Source organism: Zalophus californianus, chromosome 11, assembly GCF_009762305.2.
Source record: "Zalophus californianus isolate mZalCal1 chromosome 11, mZalCal1.pri.v2, whole genome shotgun sequence".
Lineage (NCBI taxonomy): Eukaryota > Metazoa > Chordata > Mammalia > Carnivora > Otariidae > Zalophus > Zalophus californianus.
This window is the reverse complement of record NC_045605.1, coordinates 11,428,369-11,450,535: the sequence shown is the minus strand read 5'-3', so window position 1 is coordinate 11,450,535 and position 22,167 is coordinate 11,428,369. Positions and strand designations below refer to the sequence as shown.

At 35.0% G+C, this 22,167-nt stretch overlaps 1 protein-coding gene across 1 annotated transcript in view; it reads left to right on the top strand.

Moving 5' to 3' along the window:
- The first annotated feature begins 5,182 nt into the window (after positions 1-5,182).
- The window catches only part of NXPE1 (neurexophilin and PC-esterase domain family member 1), a 70,576-nt gene continuing 53,591 nt past the window's right edge, over positions 5,183-22,167 (top strand). The window contains 2 exon segments of the mRNA XM_035722839.1: positions 5,183-5,267; positions 5,830-5,843. Of these exon segments, the coding sequence (XP_035578732.1) occupies positions 5,183-5,267; positions 5,830-5,843 (99 nt within the window).

Here is a 22,167-nt window from a genome sequence, read left to right as displayed (position 1 = left end):
TCATCTATTTCACACCTCTCCCCCACATTCCTCCCTTCTGGCAACCACCAGTTTCTCCTCTGTATTTATAATTCTGTTTCGTTTGTTCATTTGCTTTGTTTTTTGGACTCCATATATGAGTGCAAATACATATTTGTCTTTCTCTGTGTGACTTATTTCACTTAGTACAATACCCTTTAGGTCTATCCATGTTGTCATGAATGGTAAGATCTCATTGGTAATATTCCATTGTTTGTGTATATGTGTACCACATCTTCTGTATCTATTCATCTATCAATGGATGCTTTGGTTGCTTCCATATTTTGGGTATTGTAAATAATGCTACAATAAACATAAGGGTGCATATATCTTTTTGAATTAGTTTCTTCATTTTCTTAAAGTAAATACCCAGTAGCAGAATTATTAAATCATATGGTATTTTTATTTTTAACTTTTGAGTAATCTTTATACTGTTTTGTAGAGTGACTGCACCAGTTTACATTCCCTCCAACAATGTATGAGCTTTCCTTTTTCTCCACATCCTTACCAACACTTGTTACTTCTTGTTGATACCAGCAATTCTGACAGGTGTAAGGTGATATCTCATTGTGGTTTTGATTTGTATTTTCTTGATAATTAGTGATGTCGAGCATCTCTTCATATGTCTGTTGGCCATCTGTATGTCTTCTTTGGACAAAGTGTCTATTCATGTCCTCTGCCCAATTTTAATCAGATTATAGGGATGTTTTGCTATTGTACGAGTTCTTTATATGTTTTGTACATTAACTTCTTATTAGATACTATCATTTGCAAATATTTTCTCATATCCAATTTGTTGCCATTTTTGTTTTGTTGATGGTTTCTTTCAATGTTCAAAAGCTTTGTATTTTGATGTAATCCCAATAGTTTATTTTTGCTTTTGTTTCCCTTGCCTAGGAGATATATCTAGAAAAATGTTGCTAAGGTCAAGGTCCAAGAGATTACTGCCTATGTTTTCTATTAGGTGTTTTATGGGTTCAGGCATGTCTTTAAACCATTTTGAGTTTATGTTTGTGAATAAAGAAAGTGGTCCAGTGTGATTCTGTCCAGTTATTGAAAAGATATCTTTTTCTCACTGTAAATTCTTGCCTCCCTTGTCATAGATCAATTGACCATATAAGAGTAGATTTATTTCTGGGCTCTCTGTTCCATTGATCTATGTATCTGTTTTTGTGTCAGTACCATACTGTTTTGATTACTATTCCCTTGTAGTAGCATTTGAACCTGGGATTGTGATACCTCCAGCTTTATTCTTCTTTCTCAATGTTGTTTTGGCTATTCAGGTCTTCTGTGGTTCCATACAAATTTAGGATTATTTGTTCTAGTTCTGTGAAGAGTACTATTGCTATTTGGTAGGAATTGCGTTGAATCTATAAAATGCTTTGGGTAGTATGGACATTTTAATGATACTAACTTTTCCAATCTATGAGCATGGTATATCCTTCCATTTGGTTTTGTCATCTTCAATTTCTTTCATCAATGTCTTATATAGTTTTCAGAGTATAGGTCTTTCACCTCCTTGGCTAAATTTATACCTCGGTATTTTACTCAATTTTTATTATTAATTAATTATTATTATCTTGATGCATTTATAAATAGGATTGTTTTGATTTCTTTTTTTGGCTACTTTATTATTAGTTTATGAAAATATAAGAGACTTACATATTTAATTTTGTATCCTGAAACTTTACTTAGTTCTTACAGTTTTTTTGGTGGAGTCTTTAGGGTTTTCTCTATATAATATCTTGTCATCTGCAAATAGTGACAGTTTTACTTCTTCTGAGAAGAGAGTTTCCTTAATAGAAAGCATTTAAAACAGCAAATATCATACATCAAACATTATGTGTTTAACCAAATACAGGAAAATTTGAAATTAACAATGGGAACAAGTCAGAGCTGCCCAATATGGCCACTTCTAATTATCTTTGTTCTGGATGTGTACTGAAACAAATACACTATAAAAATAACAAAGCACAGTAGCTGGGAGTAAAGAGGGGGTGGAATTGACTGGGAAATGGGACAAGGGAACTTTTTGGGGTAATAGTAAAATTTTATATATTGACTCATTTTTTTATTAGTTTCAGAGGTAGAATTTAGTGATTCATCAGTTGCCTGTAACACCCAGTGCTCATTACATCAAGTGCTCTCCTTAATGCCCATCACCCAGTTATCCCTTCCCCCCACCCACCTCCCCTCAAGCAACCCTCAGTTTGATTCCTAGAGTTCAGCATCTCTTATGGTTTGCCTCTCTATTTTCATCTTATTTTATTTTTCTTTCCCTTCCCCTATGTTCATCTGTTTTGTTACTTAAATTCCACATATGAGTGAAATCGTATGGTATTTGTCTTTCTCTGACTTATACACAAGTGTATACATTTGTTAATGCTCATAAAACATTCACTTAGAATGAACAAACTTATTCTTACTGCATACAGGTTATACCTGAAAGTTACAGAAAAACACCTATTATAATTCCTAAGCAATACCTCAGCAATAACTGTACCAGGTAACAATAGTAATGATGGAAAAAAGACTGCAAATTGAAAAGATACTTAATAGTAGTTGTAGGCAGGCTGAACTGCTAGGGGGAAAAAACTCCCAAAATATGATAACTCAAACAGGATAGGGGTTTGTTTCTCTCTCATGTAATTGTTCAGGCAGGTACTGCTCCTTGAGGTCATCTGGGAAGCCAGGTATCCATCATGGAAGCTCTATCACTCATTACCAGTGGTCTTAACCTAAGGCCAACGGACACCCAAATGGTCCAATAGACAGAATTTAGGAAGTCTGTAAACTTTAATGGGACAAAATATATCTTTATGTTCACTAGCTTCTAAATGAAGTTTAGTAATCTCTTTAATTTTAAATAATGACAACAAATCATAGTGGCATTGACAGTACCTGTGGCCCAGTCACCAATTGAAATCACAGATATTTTCATATCACAATTCAGTTATTACAGAATCTGGAAATATCACACAACATCATTTTTAAATTATTATAAAATATTAGACTTGGTTGCTAAATATTATTTGGTGTGTTAGTAAAGACTTGCTATACAACTATATAATGAATTAGATTATTTAAAATGTTGATAACTGTACTTCAACAGAATTTTTGTTATAATTCTATACATTTTATGTATTTAAAAACATTATCTGCAGAAGAAGTCCAAGGGTTTCATTAGACTGCCAAAGGGGCCCATGTTACAAAGAAGTTTTAAGAACACCCCTGTTAGGATATTTTCATCTCCCCCATGGTCAAAGCCAGGCTGCTGCCCTATTCAGTTTGCATAAAGTAGGAAGAGAAAAGAGAGCATGGAGGAGCCATATCATGGCCTTAAGGGAAAGGCCAGGGTATGGCACACATCCCCTTTGTCTGTATTCCACTTCAGACAACTCAGTCCCATGGCCACACCCAAACACAGTGGAGGCTGGGAAACACAAATATTGTGCTTTTCATGGTGTCAGAGAGGAAAAAGTTTTCCTCAACCCTCCTTGAGTCACTGATTTCATGTGAAAATTAAACTGACAGAGTAACAGAACAACATATACATTTCACTGAATTTTTATTAGTACGTGGGAGTCTTCACAAGAGAATGAACACCCAAAGAAGTAACCAGAAGAGAAAACTTTGACATCTTTTAGACAATAAATTTGTGAAGACATAGGCATTTGGGCTAGTGCTAGTTGAACTAGGGCTAGGTACTTATCTCCCTTAACTAGTTAACTTCTTTAACTTCCTAATTGAGGTAAGTAAGAGTTAGTTCAACAGGTTTGTTTGCAGAATACTCTGGTGCCATCTCTGGGCTCTTAAGTCTATTGCCAGTAAAATAAGGGTTGGGTTGGGTTTTTTGGGTTTTTTGTTTGTTTGTGGGTTTTGTTTTGTTTTGTTTTGCATTTACTGTTTCTTAATTGCCTGCAGCTCAAAATAATTTTTATGTGAAAGAGGCAAATTTGGGGGTGACATTCTATTTCCTTCATAGGCACTGTGATAGGGCACTAGGCATGCAACCCTAAGATAAACATTCCATTACTTAGCTACCTTTCTGTTATTAGTGATGAAAGGGACAACTATGGTCCCTGCACATTGACTCAGTTATGTCCGAGGATGACTTAGTATAAACATAAGGGAATTAAATGAGTCAAAGACAGTGACCAGTTTTCTGATTAGTGATCATTCACAAAGAGAGGAAGAGGAAAAAAACAGAAGAACAGAAAATATTCCACTGGACAAGTTGACTTTGAGATTTCTGTGAGCTGTAGTGTACCGATAAACCTGCTCTCTGAGGAGTAAGGGTTAGGAGAAACACCTGTTCACAGCATTTGCTGATTCCCATCATATAAATCTACCCATCATGACCACTTTAAAGCTACCAAGATGATATCATGGCACAAGGAGTTGGAAAAGATGAGCACAATAAACTCTCACAAGCTAGTATGAGCGAGTGTACCTCTGCTGGTGAGGGTGAGGACTTACAAGTGGAGACATTCTGAAGAAATTTGCATATGCAGAGCTCAGGTTTAGGAGTAGAATTGGTGAAATGTTGATTTGGGAATCAATAAAATTATCTAGCAATAAGGTTCTTTTTAAATAACAGCAAAAAAAGAGAGCCTGGGTCGTTCAGTCAGTTAAGTGTCTGACTCGGTCTGGGGCTCTGTGCGGGGCTGGGTGTGGAGCCTGCTTGAGAGTCTCTCCCCTCTCCCCTCCTCCACTCTTTTCTCTCTCTCCCTCCTTCCCTCCCTCCCTCTCTTTCTCTCTCTCTCTCTAAAAAACAAAAACCCTAACAACAACAACAAAAGACAAAGGGCCCAAAATGGAGTCGTTTATGCTAATCCCCATGTCAGGGAACCAATACTTAAAGTTTCAGCTCTCCCAGAAATGAAATCTTAAATGATTCAGTTAGTACTCACCTGATCAGCACTTAGGTAATCTGCCTAAAAGACCCTTGCCATCTCTGAAAGAAAGGTAACCTTGCAAAAACCAAACTTCTTTTTTGCCTAGTATAGTAACTTCCTGTTCCCACTCCTTTCTGTTTATAAAAGTTTTTCATTTTCTATACCTCTTCCTGCAAGATTCAAATTAATTTTTGCTCAAATAAACTCAAATATTTAATATGTCTCAGTTTACCTTTAACAGTTTTAGTATCAGAAGAGGGAATTGAATGAGACCCCTGACAGCCCTCAGGAGCAATGAGCAACCAAGCAAACCCCTTGAACTTACTGCTTTCTCGCCTCTGAAGGCTGTAGGTAAGTCCTTTTCTCATCCTAGCTCTGCAGTTTTTTGTTCTAAGCTTTCAGACTTTGAGCATTTCTTTCTCCAGACTGGTTTCAGAAACTGGCCAGAGTTGAACTGGCTCTGACTTAGGAACTGAACTGTGTCTGGGGCTGGACAGCATACAACTTAAACTAGACTGGGTCTAGTGTGAGGTCTTAGGTGAATAAAATTTTGTTTTAAGGCTGAACAAACAGGTTAACCTTATCAGAATCATTTGAAATTGCAGTGGCCACAATGGAGAACTTTTAACCTATATAAACTGGATTTAGAAGGTACCCTAGGAAAAAAGGAGTCTCAGGGAAGCACTCACCATAAAGGGTAGAGAGAAAATTATTTTTCTTCTAAGTTTCTGGTAACCAGAATGAGACCTGCTGGGACATCCTACTTCCTCCAGATCCTGCAGATGGAATCCTGAGAAAACTAGCAGAATCTGACAAAGGGTAATTCTTATCAGAGGCAGCTCTCCCAGATCTCTACCTATGGTGCCGTATTGAGAGTAAAGGCTAAAATTTCACATTATCTCTTCTTTTTCAGATTCAGATTTACAGGTAAAAAACATTCATAAGAATTAGATCTTGAGTTATGACTTACGAATTTGCTTTTCAGTACCCACTAGTTGTATATATTTTCTCTTTCAGAGAAAGCTACTGACTTCTTGTTTATCTCATTTTGTGTCCTGAGAACTTGGTTTGACAACCATGAGGTTGAGGGCCCCATAAATATGGCTGGATAGAAATGTGAGTCACACCCCACTTTCAGCTAGATATGGCTGAATAGAGATGTGGGTTGTATTCCATTTGCTGCTAGGGTCCTACCGACAATTTCAGCTCTCAGAGGAACTGTCTGTCTGTCTTTTGGTTATCTTTTGGTCTTGGGAAAGTAGTATATTTTGTACCCTCTTTGGGGACATGTCTTGTGTCTATGAAATTCTTTAATACTGCCAGGAATATTTACTGTTTGTCCTCGAAGAAACCTGGCAAGATACTCACAAGGATTTCTCTTAAGTAGCTTTTTGGTCAAAAGTTTGTCAAATTGGCAGCTGCTAGAGCCTGAGAGGAACTTTTTTAAAGACCTTCTTCCCTATGCTAAGATGAAACTATGTCCCCAGAGGGAAAGAAAAATATTCTGAAACTTTTGTGGGAAGACTTACTAAACCATTCCCAAGACAAACAGCTCTAAATCTAGAACATAGGAATCTTTTTATTTCCATCTTATCATTCAGGTTGCAACCCAATTCTTTGAGGAATTAAAAATAACTGTCCTAAAAATTGAGGACAACTTGTACAACTCATCTTACAAGTTGAGTTTTTACAGAACAGAAAAGCCTACCTATCCTTTTTACCAGTCTGCAAACCTCCCCTATTTATCTCAAAAGGCTTGTAGATATTGTAAAAATTCTGGTCTTAGGAAACAAAAGTCCTTCTTGGAGGAACTTTCATTTTTTTGTGTGTGCCTTTGAGATATAAATATTCTACCCTGTTTTCTCTCAGAAAGAGAGAGGGCCAACTCTTTGAAATGAAGACTTCAGAGAAGTAATTTTTATCAGAAGGAAAAAAAGAAAATGAAAGGCTTTTGGGACCTAAGCAAATAAAAAAAATCTTAAAAATCTTCAACACAAATAGTGAAAAGTTTAAGCCATCTGGGCAATTAACCTGAACTTATTCCATCTGCCAGAAACATAATTTGGATCCAACTTTTCAAAAATAAACTAGTGCGTTTTACATTATCACACCTGTCTTATGGTTAAAATTTTAAAACAAAAGCTATAAGATCTATGTTTGTATCTTTCTGTACACTTATGTATGTCTGTTACATACACATAGGAATGTATTTATGTTATATAGATGTGTGACTTTTTTTAACCTCTGGATGATATTACCAAAATTACTTTGTGAATAGCTCTATTTGATTGGCTTAAATTAAATATACTCTCAGGAACATAGAAACTACCCAAATGTTTTTCAAGTTCATGTGAACTAGAATAATCTTCAATAAATAAAGTTTGACAAACTAGTTTAAGTTTGTCAGTTTAATTAAAACAGTCATATCTTTACAGTTATCAGCATTAAATACAATGCAAACATACTAATTCTACCTAGGTTTACTAAAAGTTAAATTAACTCATGTTATCTCTGTTACAGAATTTATCAGCAAGAAAAATAACTCAACATGATTTAGCTGTTTAATATCTCATGAAACTTTCAGTAATGTAAACATAATTGCTAAGAATAAGTAAATCGGTAAGTAAGATAAAAGTTTATAAATGAACTTTCAACAATAATTATGTTTTATGGTATGTCTACTTAAAAATAGTTTCCAAATCTTTCTAGTAACTTGAAATCTTCCAGTTATATGGAGATAATTTAAGTGATGGGTATTCATTAAATATCTAGATTATTTCTGAATATAAAATATTGAAACATTACTGAACTAATAGATTTATCCACTTTGACGTCCTTTTACAGAAAAACTAAAGATATTTGGATCTGTTAATAAACACGTTTTGTGCCACATTAAAAAGTTTACTCTGAGGACAGATATATTTCTAGAAATTATAAAATGCATAAATTTGCCAGTCCACTGAATGCTAGTGTAACAGTCTACAACTGCTTATTTCTTAGTTTTCACTAGGATTTAAGAGTTCTAAGGGTTAAGAATGCTAATCAATATATGTAACTAAAACTACTTCAAAATAATAAGGGTGAAAGGAAACAGCTGTGTATGAAAAATAGGTAAGGCAAGTAAAATTATTGATTGTTCCAGAATTAGAAAAAGGAAAAAAAAACATAAGACAAAATAAGAATGGATCTAAAAAAATTGTGTAAGTATTGTGAAAAAAGAATCTGGGGAAAGGAGTGTTATGTGTGGTCAAGCTGGCTAAGATTGGAATGGACTGAAAGTTTTTTTAATGAGTTTTTTTAATATTTATTTATTTATTTTAGAGAGAGAGAGAGAGAGAGCATGCACTCGAGCAGTGGGGGGGGGAGAGGTAAAGGGAGAAAGTTCCAAACAGACTCCCTGCTGAGCACAGAGCCTGACATGGGACTCAATCCCATGACCCTGAGATCATGACCCAAGCTGAAATCAAGAGTAAGATGCTTAACCAACTGAGTGAGCCATCCAGGTGCCCCTTTAATGAGTTTTAATATCAAAACTACACAGCAAAAATAGAATTTATTTTATTCTCTTGTTCATAACACAAAGTTTTCTTAGACTGTTGGTCTACTGTAGATAACATATTGTGAAAAGTTTTTCTTTTTAACATTTTGGATAATCTACTTGGAAAGCAATGATGTTATATCTTATCAAAATGATTTACTATGCTTCATGTTATCTTTATCAGGTCTTTTACTACTTAAGAAAACCCAGTCCTTACAATATTAAAAGAGCTAAGTTTTGTTCACAACTATATAACCTTCTGTATCTGCCTTTAAAAATCTTCTATTGTCACTTGAATTAAATAGATAACTGAATATTATTTTACAAAGGTCTGTGATCCTATTAGTCAATGTTCAAACCTTTTGACATTTTGACAGCTTCCCAAAATTAAATTCTAAATGCAGTCCTTTTGACCTCACAGTAACCTTGAGATTTCCCAGAAGGTCCCTGGAAAATCTCAAAGGATTTGTATTTCACCCTCTAAAAGAGGAATTTAAACATTAGGTTTATTTGGTATGTGAATTTACATGGGAAGCATTGCCAAACAAGTGATGATAAACCCTTTAGGTTATATTTGTATGGATGCATATTAATGTTATTAATATAATAGTTATAAAAATTGTATAAAATTTCTAAAAATCAGATATGTCCTAGTATAATGTTATCAGTCATAATTCCAATTATCTTAAAATGCTTATGTCACAGAAATAACCAAATTTCCTTGTTAATTCCATTATAATGAACTCTCAACAGGTCTTTCAACAGAGTCATTTACAGGCAGTTATTGCTTTACTCTAATGCTTTTGCAAAAGTGAGGTTCAGAGAAAGGACATTACCAAGTATTCTTGACCACTAACAATGCTGCCAAATCACAATGTGTTAAATCTTGGGTGCATATTTCACAGCTGAAGGAGGATCCTCCTGATACCTGGTCCTGTGCAAATGCTGGATACTTCAAAAATCACATTGACTAGGGAGACAAGTAACTGACACTGAAGAAGACTGACTGCCTCCTTTCATGATATGAGATCAAAAGGTTTCCTTCCATTTCTCTTTCACTCTCTGACCACCATTTACCAAATTCTAACACCATGAAGATCTTTATGATTCTTCTGTCTACCTTTGGCCTTGCTCTGGCCTGGAAAGATAATGCCATGTAACACATCTCAGGTCATTGCAAGGGAGGTAATTTAATCTCCAAATACTGTTAGATTTGCCACAATGCAGTTGAACCTATAGTTCTACCTATCACAAACAACTCCCTAATTTCCAACACCAGAGTTTCTCTGGAACAAATTCAGCCCTCTCTACCATGTTAGGTTCCCTAACCCTGGAGGTCCATCTCTCTGTCACTGGTTAACAACCCCAAACCCAGAGAAACTCGCACCAAGGCTCTATACAAAGGGACATAAGGCAAGGGCGACTAGAATAAAACCATCTATGTAGTCTACAGACCCTAAAGTTTTACTGGCTCTGATGGCTATCACCTTCCTAGTCCTAAGCCACAGACTCAAATAGGAATTACCAGGAGGCATTTGAAATTCAAAATCTGCTTCCTTTGGCAGATACATATGCCCCTGGCTAGGAGTAAGTGCAAATGAGGCTATGATCAGGAGCTTCTCCTTAACTCTTAAAGATACTGCAGAACCTGATGCTAAATCAATAGCTGTCCAACAAAATCCTTGGACTCTCTGGCCAAAGTCGCACTTGATTTTCTTTTAGCTGAGCAAGGAGGTGTTTTTTTCTATGCCAACATCATTTGCAATACATGGATTTATACTCCCAGACTAAGAAAAGGAATAAGGGGTCTGAAACTTAGGCCAAAACATATTTTGGAATGGCATAATCTGATACTCTTTATTCTCACCTTTGAAACATTCAAGAATTTTCACAGTTGAAAAGATGAGTTGGCACAATGCTCCATATCTCACTGAACCAGTCTCTTAGTCCTGAGAATAGGTCAGTTCAGTTAAAGGGTTTTGTCTCATCAGGATGTGGTGATGCAAGTGGACTCCCAATTAGGCCTATATGGTGTCAGCAATTAATATTTAAAAAGAGACATTCCATGAAAACAAATGAAAAACAATGCTTAATGGTTGGAACAGACTATAAATCTTCCCTAATCCAGGGAAGTCAATCAGGAAGATTTCTAGATGTTGGGCTGGAAGCCTCTTCAAATGGGAGTAAGGGCAGCCAGTGACAATTGGAGAGATTCTCCTGGTTTGCAGTTTGAATGTCTCTGGTGATCTTTCTGAGTGGCTCACACAGCAAAAGGCACAAAAATTGCCCACACATGAGCTGTTGTGGTGATTTCTCTTTAGTTTATATAAAGTTGTCCTGCTTTAGTTTGCAGGGAAAAAAAGCAAACTTTGTTCCTAGTAATTTCAAATCACAAGGGTGGAGGGGAAATTGGAAATGTTACTTTGGAGACACGTAGCCAGATATTTGAGGAAGCCAGAAGAATTTAGGCTCTGTGCTTGTAGGTAAATAACAAAATCTTAAAAACAATGAATAAGTCTAGAATCTAATATCCACACAGGTGCACTATAGTTTCCCATTGAAACAATTTTTTCTTTCTATAGTCAACCCTACATCTATCAGAGATATAATATGAGACTAATTTGTTTGCAAAATCAGTCTAGTCTCCTTATACTTGGCCTGATTATTTAGGTAACTGCAGCAAGAATAGTGATTAACCATATAGGTTCTTTTAAAGTTTGCTTTTATAAGGCATCTCAAATTAGACTTTTAAAAGCCTCTTGAGGCTAGAAATCCAAGTTAAGGACTTGCCATTAGACTTTGCTAAATACCTAAAGATTTGGGATGATTCTTCTCTTCCTGAGGTCCCCAGAATATCCTGAGGTATCTGATGTTACCAGGAAGTGAACTTCCTTACTCACCTAGTAAGGATTTCAGGAACCAAGTAAGTAAGGAGCCAGGGCAATTTTCCAAAGGGGATTTATTGGCTTCATAAAGTCTACCTTAATTCTTTAAAACTGATTATATAATATTCTATGCCCATTGTTCTCAAAGAGAACATGCCAATCAAAGCCTTGGTAATATAACCACTGTTTCCAAGTGTGTCCTGCTATAGAAAGAACATATTTTTATTGAACTTACACAAATAACTGTATTGCTGTAGAAATAAGACTAGTCTCTAAGAGCTTCTGAACTCTGGAGGAACTAGGTAGGGAGAGAAAGGAATTGTTTCATTTTTGTTCACAAAGGTAAAATTTTCCAAATTACTGTTAAGTCATAGAGAGCTTAAGAGAAAAGAGGAAAAGATTTCCTTAAGTCTGGAAAAACAAAACATTACAAACCAGTAAATGTTTCAAAGAAAAAGTCATAAAAATTACAATTAACCTCATGAATATATTCAGTTCCATGCAATTAATTCATGCCAATCTTGATCTTTTGTTAGCAGTTGTGTAAAGCCATCGGTTTCACTATTAAAGTTCTATAAATTCTTACTCAGTTTAGTGGTATGAATGGAAAGTTACCCAAACTCTGTACTTGTCACAGTCCTTTCCATGAATCTCCTTGAAAAGTATCAAACAATAATTGTGTTGAATGACAAAAGAAAAAATGGACATGGTTAAAAAAAAAAATGCCATAAGACTGTCAGGTGATTTTTCAGAAGAAACTGTGCAAGTCAGAAGACAATGGCTGATATATCAAAGTGCTGAAGGTAAAAACCTATAATGAAGAATACTCTGATCAGCAAGATTATCATATAGAATTGAAGGAAAGAGGGAGTTTCCCAGACAAATAAAAGTTAGAGAAGTTCATCACCACTAAACCAGATTTAAAAGAAATGTTAAGGGGCTTTTTAAGGGGACAAAAGGCCATAATTAGAAGTGAGAAAAACATTTTTAAAAATTTCATGAGTAAAAGCAAACATACAATAAAGGTAGTAGATCAATCACTTGTAAAGTTAGTATGAAGGTTAAGAGACAAAAGTAAAATGAATTATATCTAACACTTAGATAAGGGTACTCAAAATAAAAAGATATAAAATATGACAACATATATAAAACATGGAAGGGAAGTTAAAATGTAGTTCTTTTAGAATGTGTTCTAATTTAAGTGACCATAAACTTAATATAGACTGGTATATACGGAAGATATTATATATAACCTCATGGTAATCACAAACCAAATCCTGTAACAGACAAAAAAATTAATAGGAATCCAAGCATGACACTAAATAAAGTCATCTATCACAAAGAAACAGAGCAAAAGAAAAACAGAGAAAAACCTGCAAAAGCAACCAGAAAACAACAAAATGGCAGTAAGTACATACCTATGAATAATTACTTTAAATGGTCTGAATGCTCCAATGAAGTCAAAACTGATAGGGTGGCCATATGGATAAAAGAAAAAAAAAAAGATCCACCTATATACTGTTTACAAGAGACTCACTTAAGACTTAAAGATATATATACAGACCAAAAATGAAGGCATGGAAAAAGATATTTCATGCAAATGGAAGCAAAATTTTAAAAAGTCCAGGGTAGCAATACTTATTTATAACAGACAATATAGACTTTAAAAGAAAGACTGTAGCAAGAAACAGGGCATTACATAATGATAAAAAAGGATCAATCCAACAAGGGAATTTAACAATTATAAATATCTATACACTCAACACAGGAGCACCTAAATACATAAAGCAAATATTAATAAACATAGAGAGAGAAGTTGATATTAATACAACAACAGTAGGAAACTTTAACACCCAACTTATATCAATGAATAGATTATCCACATAGAAAACTAATAAGGAAACAGTGGCTTTGAACAAAACGTTAGACCAGATGAACTTAACAGGTACACACACAAAATGTTCCATCCAAAAACAGAATACATATTCTTTTCAAGTACATGAAACATTCTCCAGGATAGATCATATGTTGGGCCACAAAACAAGTCTCAATAAATTTAAAAACATTGAAACAATGTCAAATATCTTTTCTGAGCACAATGTCAATAAAGAAATCAAAGAGGAAAAACACATGGAGACGAATGAAAATGAACACACAATCCAAAACCTTTGAAATACATCAAAAGCCTTTCTAAGGGGGAAGTTTATAGTGATACAGGCTTACCTCAAGAAACAAAAAAGAAACCTCAAACAATCTAACTTTAAACCCAAGAGAACTAGAAAAAGAACAAACAAAACCCAACATAAAATGGAAGGAAATAGTAAAGATCAAAGCAGAAATGAATGAAATAGAGACCAAAAAAAACCACAATAGAAAATATGAAACCAAGAACTGCTTCTCTGAAAAGAGAAAAAATTGATAAACATTTAACCACACTCATCAACAAAAGAGGACTCAAATGAGAAATGAAAAAGGGAAAGTAACAACTGACATCACAAAAATACAAAGGATTACAAGAGATTACAGTGAAATATTATATGTCAACATATTGGACAACCTGGAAGAACTGGATAAATTTCTAGAAATATACAATCTTCTAAAACTGAATAAGGAAGAAATAGAAATCTGAACCAACCAACTATTAACAAAATTGAATTAGTAATCAAAAAACTCCTAAATTACAAAAAAAGCAGGATCAAATGGATTCACAGATGAATTCTACCAAACAAAAAAGTTAATTCCTATTTTTCTCACATTTCCAAAAAAATAGAAGAGAAAGGAATTGTTCCAAATTCATTCTATGAGGCCAGCATTCCAAAGATGCTACAAAAAAATAGAACTATCGACCAATCTCCCTAGTGAACATGGATGCAAAAATCCTCAAAATATTAGCAAACTGAGTTCAACAATACATTAAAAGGACCATTTACCACAATCAAGTGGGATTTATTCCAGGGATGCAAGGATGGTTCAACATCCACAAATCAATGTGATATATCACATCAATGAAATAAAGGATAAAAACTATACAATAGATGCAGAAAAGCATTTCACAAAAATACAACATTCAGTTATGATTAAAAATTCTCAAAGTAGTTTTAGAACATACCTTAACGTAATAAAAGCCATATATGACACACCCACCACTAACCTCATACTCCATGGTGATGAACTGAAGCTTTTCCTCTAAGATCAGAAACAAGACAAGGATTCCACAGTTGCCACTTCTGTTCAACATAGTACTGGAAGCCCTACCTACAGCAATCGGACAAGAAAAAAAAAGCATCCAAATTGATAAGAAACAAATTAAACTTTCACTGTTTGCAGATAACATATTACATAGAGAAAACCCTTAAGATTCCACCAATAAACTATTGGAACTAATAAATGAATTCAGTAAATTTGAAGGATATAAAATATATAGAAATCTGTTGCATTTCTAAACAGTAATAAGTAGCAGGAAGAGAAAGTAAAATAATCGCATTTACAATTGCATCAAAAAGAATAAAATACAGACTGGCACATATAACCCTAAAATTTGGTTGGAATCACAAAAACACCTGAATTGCTAAAGCAATCATAAGAAAGAAAAAGCTAAAGGTATCAAAATCCCAGATTTCAAGATACAAAGCTACAGTAATCAAAAATAGTATGGTACTGACATGGATACATAGATCAATGAAACAGGATAGCCCAGAAATAAACTGGTGTTTATATTGTCAATTTATAATAAAGGTGGCAAAAATATAAAATAGAGAAATGACAATCTTTTCAAATACTGATGTTGGGAAAGCTGAATACCTACATGCAAAAAAAACTGCAACTACACCACTTCATTACACCACACACACACACACACACACACACACACACACACACACACACACACAGACACACAACAGAAACTGGATTAAAGACCTATGTGTGTGACCTGAAATCATAAAAGTCCTTAATGGTAATATAGGCAGTGGACCGTAATCTCTTGGACATCAGCATTAGAAACTTTTTCTAGGTATATCTCCTCAGGCAAAGGAAACAAAAACAAAAATATTGGGACTACACCAAGCAAAATAAGTCAGTCAGAGAAAGACTAATACCACATGTTTCCAGGTATATGTGGATTCTAACACACACACACACACACACACACACACACAGGAATATTAGAAAAAAAGAGATCTTGCCATTTCCAAATACATGGATGAACCTATAGAGTTCTATGTTAAGTGAAATAAGTCAAAGAGAAAAACATACCATATGTTAACACTTAAATGTGGAATCCAAAAAACACAATAAATGAGCAAACCAGAAACAGAATTATAAGTTCAGAAAAAAACTAGCAGTTACCAGTAGGAAAGGGCTTGGGGGATGCACACAATAGGTAAAGGAGATTAAGAGATAAGAGGTACAAATTTCAAGTTATAGGTCATACAGATAAAAAGTATAGTATAGGGAGTAGGCCAAAGATATTGTAGTAACATTGTATGGTGACAGATGGTAAATACACTTATTGAGGTGAATATGTAAATATGTAAATAATTGTCAAATCACCATGTTGTATACCTGAAACTAATATATTTCAGCTATACTTCAATTTTAAGAAACAGCCATGGCTAAAGATCTGATGAGAGTTTAGATTAATGCAATTGATGAGGGAATTTGGTTGTTTTTGTGACATAGATTTTAAGATAAGAACTAGAATTGCAACTGGTAACATTATAGCAAGAACAATCAGATTTCTAGGAATTTTATATAATTTCTGGAATACTAATATTAATCCATACAAATATAACCTAAAAATTGTTTAGCATCACTTGTTTGATGATGCCTCCCAAGCAATTTAAATATCAAATAAGCCTAGTGTAACAACTTTCTTTTCACTTTTTATAAAGAGAAATAACAAATACTTTGAGATGTTTCAGGGATCCTGTAGAAAATCACAAAATTAGTTCAGAAGCCAAAAGGACAAAATGAGAAGTTTGAGAAGTTTGTTAAAATATCAAAAGGTTTTGTACACTTGACTAAATAAGACACAGATCACTATGAAACAATACTTAATTATGTATTTAACCAAAGCGACATACGATTTAAAGGCAGATATTGAAGTTTACATAGTTGTGTGCAAAACTTAGCTCTTTTCATTTTGAGAGGACTTGGTTTAGTTTTTGGTTTTTTTAGTTTCTTTTTGTTGGTTTGTTTTATTTTTTAAGTAAACAAAGATCTGATAAAGACAACATGAAACATAGGAAGTTATTTTGGTTAGACACACATTTTTGTGTTATGGATTTGTTACTTCAGATGTACAGAAAAACTTCCACAATCTCAGCAAAACCAGACCAATGGTTCAAGAAAGCTTTGTCCTCTTAGCAGAAGATAATTTTTAGTTTTACAGAAGTACACTATTGATATTAAATCTTAGTATTCAAAACCTTATAATAAAATTATTCACTTATACCCAGTGTGACTATACAAGATTGCCTCTCTTCCCAAATTACTATATCCATTTATTAGCCTTTATTCTCCTCTTTCTCATTCTGAAATAACCAGTTATTCAACTTTAGAATATTTTTTCTTTTATACAACTAAACACATCTCCATATTTCATACCTTTTCTCAGCTAAAAACACATCCATTCCTCGCATACAAAGTTGTTCCTCTTGTTAATTTTAGTTTTAATTACATATATTAATTAGAATGCTTCACTTTCAAAAACCTTAATTTCTAATGAAAACTAAGCAATTATGAACTGTCTGTTATATCAGCATTCTTTAGATTGGCAAATTTAGGAATATATTTCACAATTTCTAGAACCATATGCATCCTCATAGTATAATTTTTTAGTGTGGTACATGACATGTTTATTAACGGATCCAAATATCTTTAGTGCCTCTGTAGTTGGAAGGCCAAAGTGGTACACTTATGTTCAATTAATAATGTATTTGTATTTTCTGTTATTTAGAAATGATCTAGATATTCAGTGAATTTTTATCATTTAACTTAGCAAAATTCTAAGGGTGTAATTGCCAAAGGGGAAATAGTTAAGTAGACATACCTTATTGTTGAAAAGTTTATTTATAAACTTTTATTTTACTTTTGTTTAATTCACTTGCTCTTAACAATTATGTTTAGATTACATGTGAAAATTTTATGAGACATTACACAGTTAGCCATAAACAATAAACTTTGAAAGTTGACAAATTTTGTAACAGAGATAACATGACTTTATTTGATTAGTAAACCCAGTTAGAATAAAAGTTGGATATCTGAATTATATTTAATGCTGATAACTCTGAAGACATGCCTATTTTAATTAAACCAACTAATTTAAACTAGCTTTTTTACTGAACACTATCCCAAATCATGTGAACTTGAAAAGCATTTGGGTTAGCTTCTATATTTCTGAGAGTTTTAGGAATATTTAATTTACATAAGTGCTTACATTTCTTTATGCCAGTTAAATAGAGCTTTTTTACAAATTAATTTTGGCACTACCATCCAGAGTCAGAAAAATATCATGTATACATAACACACATCCATAGATGTACATAAACGTATAGACAGATACAGAGACCTTATAGCTTTACATTCAAAAATTTTAGCCATGAGTCAAGTAAAATAATACAAAACTCACTACTTTATAAACAACAGTTGAATCCAAATTATGTTTCTTTTTTTAATAATTTTTTATTGTTATGTTAATCACCATACATTACATCATTAGGATTGATGTAGTGTTCCATGATTCATTGTTTGTGCATGACACCCAGTGCTCCACGCAGAATGTGCCCTCTTTAATACCCGTCACCAGGCTAACCCAAGCCCCACCGCCCTACCCTTGAGAACCTTCAGTTTGTTTTTCAGAGTCCATCGTCTCTCATGGTTCCTCTCCCCTTCCAACTTACTCCCGTTCATTCTTCCGCTCATGCTATCTTCTTCTATTTTTTTCTTAAAATATATTGCATTATTTGTTTCAGAAGTACAGATCTGTGATTCAACAGTCTTGTACAATTCACAGCGCTCACCATAGCACATACCCTCCCCAATGTCTATCACCCAGCCACCCAATCCCTCCCACCCCCCAAAACTCCAGCAACCCTCAGTTTGTTTCCTGAGATTAAGAATTCTTCATATCAGTGAGGTCATAGGATACATGTCTTTCTCTGATTGACTTATTTCACTCAGCATAACACCCTTCAGTTCCATCCACGTCATTACAAATGGCAAGAGCTCATTCCTTTTGATGGCTGCATAATATTCCATTGTGTATATATACCACTTCTTTATCCATTCATCTGTCAATGGACATCTTGGCTCACTCAGTTTGGCTATTGTGGACAGTGCTGCTATAAACATTGGGGTGCACGTACCCCTTCGGATCCCTACATTTGTATCTTTGGGGTAAATACCCAGTAGTGCAATTGCTAGATCATATGGTAGCTCTATTTTCAACTGTTTGAAGAACCTCCATACTGTTTTCCAGAGTGGCTGCACCAGCTTGCATTCCCACCAAGAGTGTAGGAGGGTTCCCCTTTCTCCGCATCCCCGCCAACATCTGTTGTTTCCTGACTTGTTAATTTTAGCCGTTCTGACTGGTCTGAGCTGGTATCTCATTCAGGTTTTGATCTGGATTTCCCTGATGCCGAGCGATATTGAACACTTTTTCATATGTCTGTTAGCCATTTGGAAAAATGTCTGTTCATGTCTTCTGCCCATTTCTTGATTGGATCATTTCTTCTTTGGGTGTTGAGTTTGATAAGTTCTTTATAGATTTTGGATACTAGCCCTTTATCTGATATGCAATTTGCAAATATTTTCTCCCATTCTGTCAGTTGTCTTTTGGTTTTGGGACTGTTTCTTTTGCTGTGCAAAAGATTTTTATCTTGATGAAGTCCCAATAGTTCATTTTTGCCCTTGCTTCCCTTGCCTTTGGCGATCTTTCTAGGAAGAAGTTGCTGCGGCTGAGGTCGAAGAGGTTGCTGCCTGTGTACTCCTTTAGGATTTTGATGGACTCCTGTCTCACGTTTAGGTCTTTCAACCATTTGGAGTCTATTTGTGTGTGTGGTGTAAGGAAATGGTCCAGTTTCATTCTTCTGCATGTGGCTGTCCAATTTTCCCAACACCATTTGTTGAAGAGACTGTCTTTCTTCCATTGGACATTCTTCCCTGCTTTGTCAAAGATGAGTTGACCATAGAGGTGAGGGTCCATTTCTGGGCTCTCGACTCTGTTCCATTGATCTATGTGTCTGTTTTTGTGCCAGTACCATACTGCCTTGATGATGACAGCTTTGTAATAGAGCTGGAAGTCCGGAATTGTGATGCCGCCAGCTTTGCTTTTCTTTTTCAATATTCCTCTGGCTATTCGGGGTTTTTTCTGGTTCCATACAAATTTTAGGATTATTTGCTCCATTTCCTTGAAAAAAGTGGTTGGTATTTTGATGGGGATTGCATTGAATGTGTAGATTGCTCTAGGTAGGATTGACAACTTCACAATGTTCTTCCAATCCATGAGCATGGAACGTTTTTCCATTTCTTTGTGTCTTCTTCAATTTCTTTCATGAGTATTTTGTAGTTTTCTGAGTACAGATCCTTTGCCCCTTGGTTAAATTTATTCCTAGGTATCTTCTGGTTTTGGGTGCAGTTGTAAATGGGATCAACTCCTTGATTTGTCTCTCTTCTGTCTTGTTGGTGTATAGGAATGCCACTGATTTCTGTGCATTGATTTTATCTCCTGCTACTTTACTGAATTCCTGTATGAGTTCTAGCAGTTTTGGGGTGGAGTCTTTTGGGTTTTCCACATACAGTATCATATCATCCCCAAAGAGTGAGAGTTTGACTTCCTCTTTGCCGATTTGGATGCCTTTGATTTCTTTTTGTTGTCTGATTGCTGAGGCTAGGACTTCTAATACTATGTTGAATAGCAGTGGTGATAGTGGACATCCCTGCCGCGTTCCTGACCTTAGGGGGAAAGCTCTCAGCCTTTCCCCATTGAGAATGATATTCACTGAAGGTTTTTCATAGATGGTTTTTATGATATTAAGGTAGGTACCCTCTATCCCTATACTGTGAAGAGTTTTGATCAAGAAAGGATGCTGTACTTTGTCAAATGCTTTTTCTGCATCTATTGAGAGGATCATATGACTCCTGTTCTTTCTTTTGTTGATGTATTGTATCATGTTGATTGATTTGCGGATGTTGAACCAACCTTGCAGCCCAGGGATAAATCCCACTTGGTCGTGGTGAATAATCCCTTTAATGTACTGTTGGATCCTATTGGCTAGTATTTTGGTGAGAATTTTTGCATCCATGTTCATCAAGGATATTGGTCTGTAATTCTCCTTTTTGATGGGGTTCTTGTCTGGTTTTCGGATCAGGGTAATGGTGGCCTCATAAAATGAGTTTGGGAGTTTTCCTTCCATTTCTATTTTTTGGAACAGTTTCAGGAGAATACGTATTAATTCTTCTTTAAATGTCTGATAGAATTCCCCTGGGAAGCCATCTGGCCCTGGGCTTTTGTTTCTTGGGAGATTTTTGATGACTGCTTCAATTTCCTTAGTGGTTATAGGTCTGTTCAGGTTTTCTATTTCTTCCTGGTTCCATTTTGGTAGTTGATACATCTCTAGGAATGCACCCATTTCTTCCAGGTTATCTAATTTGCTGGCATAGAGTTGCTCATAATATGTTCTTATAATTGTTTGTATTTCTTTGGTGTTGGTTGTGATCTCTCCTCTTTCATTCATAATTTTGTTGATTTGGGTCCTTTCTCTTGTCTTTTTGATCAGTCTGGCCAGGGGTTTATCAATCTTGTTAATTCTTTCAAAGAACCAGCTCCTAGTTTCGTTGATCAGTTCTACTGTTCTTTTGGTTTCTAGTTCATTGATTTCTGCTCTGATCTTTATGATTTCTCTTCTCCTGCTGGGTTTAGGCTTTATTTGCTGTTCTTTCTCCAGCTCCTGTAGGTGTAGGGTTAGGTTGTGTATTTGAGACCTTTCTTGTTTCTTGAGAAAGGCTTGTATTGCTATATACTTTCCTCTTAGGACTGCCTTTGCTGCATCCCAAAGATTTTGACAGTTGTGTTTTCATTTTCATTGGTTTCCATGAATTTTTTAAATTCTTCTTTAATTTCCTGGTTGACCCATTCATTCTTTAGTAGGATGCTCTTTTGCCTCCATGTCTTTGAGTTATTTCTGACTTTCCTCTTGTGATTGAGTTCTAGTTTCAAAGCATTGTGGTCTGAAAATATGCACGGAATGATCCCAGTCTTTTGGTACCAGTTGAGACCTGATTTGAGACCTAGGATGGGATCAATTCTGGAGAATGTTCCATGGGCACTAGAGAAGAATGTGTATTCTGTTTCTTTGGGATGGAATGTCCTGAATATGTCTGTAAAGTCCATTTGGTCCAGTGTGTCATTTAAATTCTTTATTTCCTTGTTGATCTTTTGCTTAGATGATCTGTCCATTTCAGTCAGGGGGGTGTTAAAGTCCCCCACTATTATTGTATTGTTGTCAATGTGTTTCTTTGCTTTTGTTATTAATTGCCTTATATAATTGGCTGCTCCCTTGTTAGGGGCATAGATATTTACAGTTGTTAGATCTTCTTGTTGGATAGACCCTTTAAGTAGGATATAGTGTCCTTCTTCATCTCTTATTACAGTCTTTGCTTTAAAATCTAATTTGTCTGATATAAGGATTGCCACCCCAGCTTTCTTTTGGTGTCCATTAGCATGGTAAATGGATTTCAACCCTCTCACTTTCAATCTGGGGGTGTCTTTGGGTCTAAAATGAGTCTCTTGCAGACAGCATATCGATGGGTCTTGTTTCTGAATCCA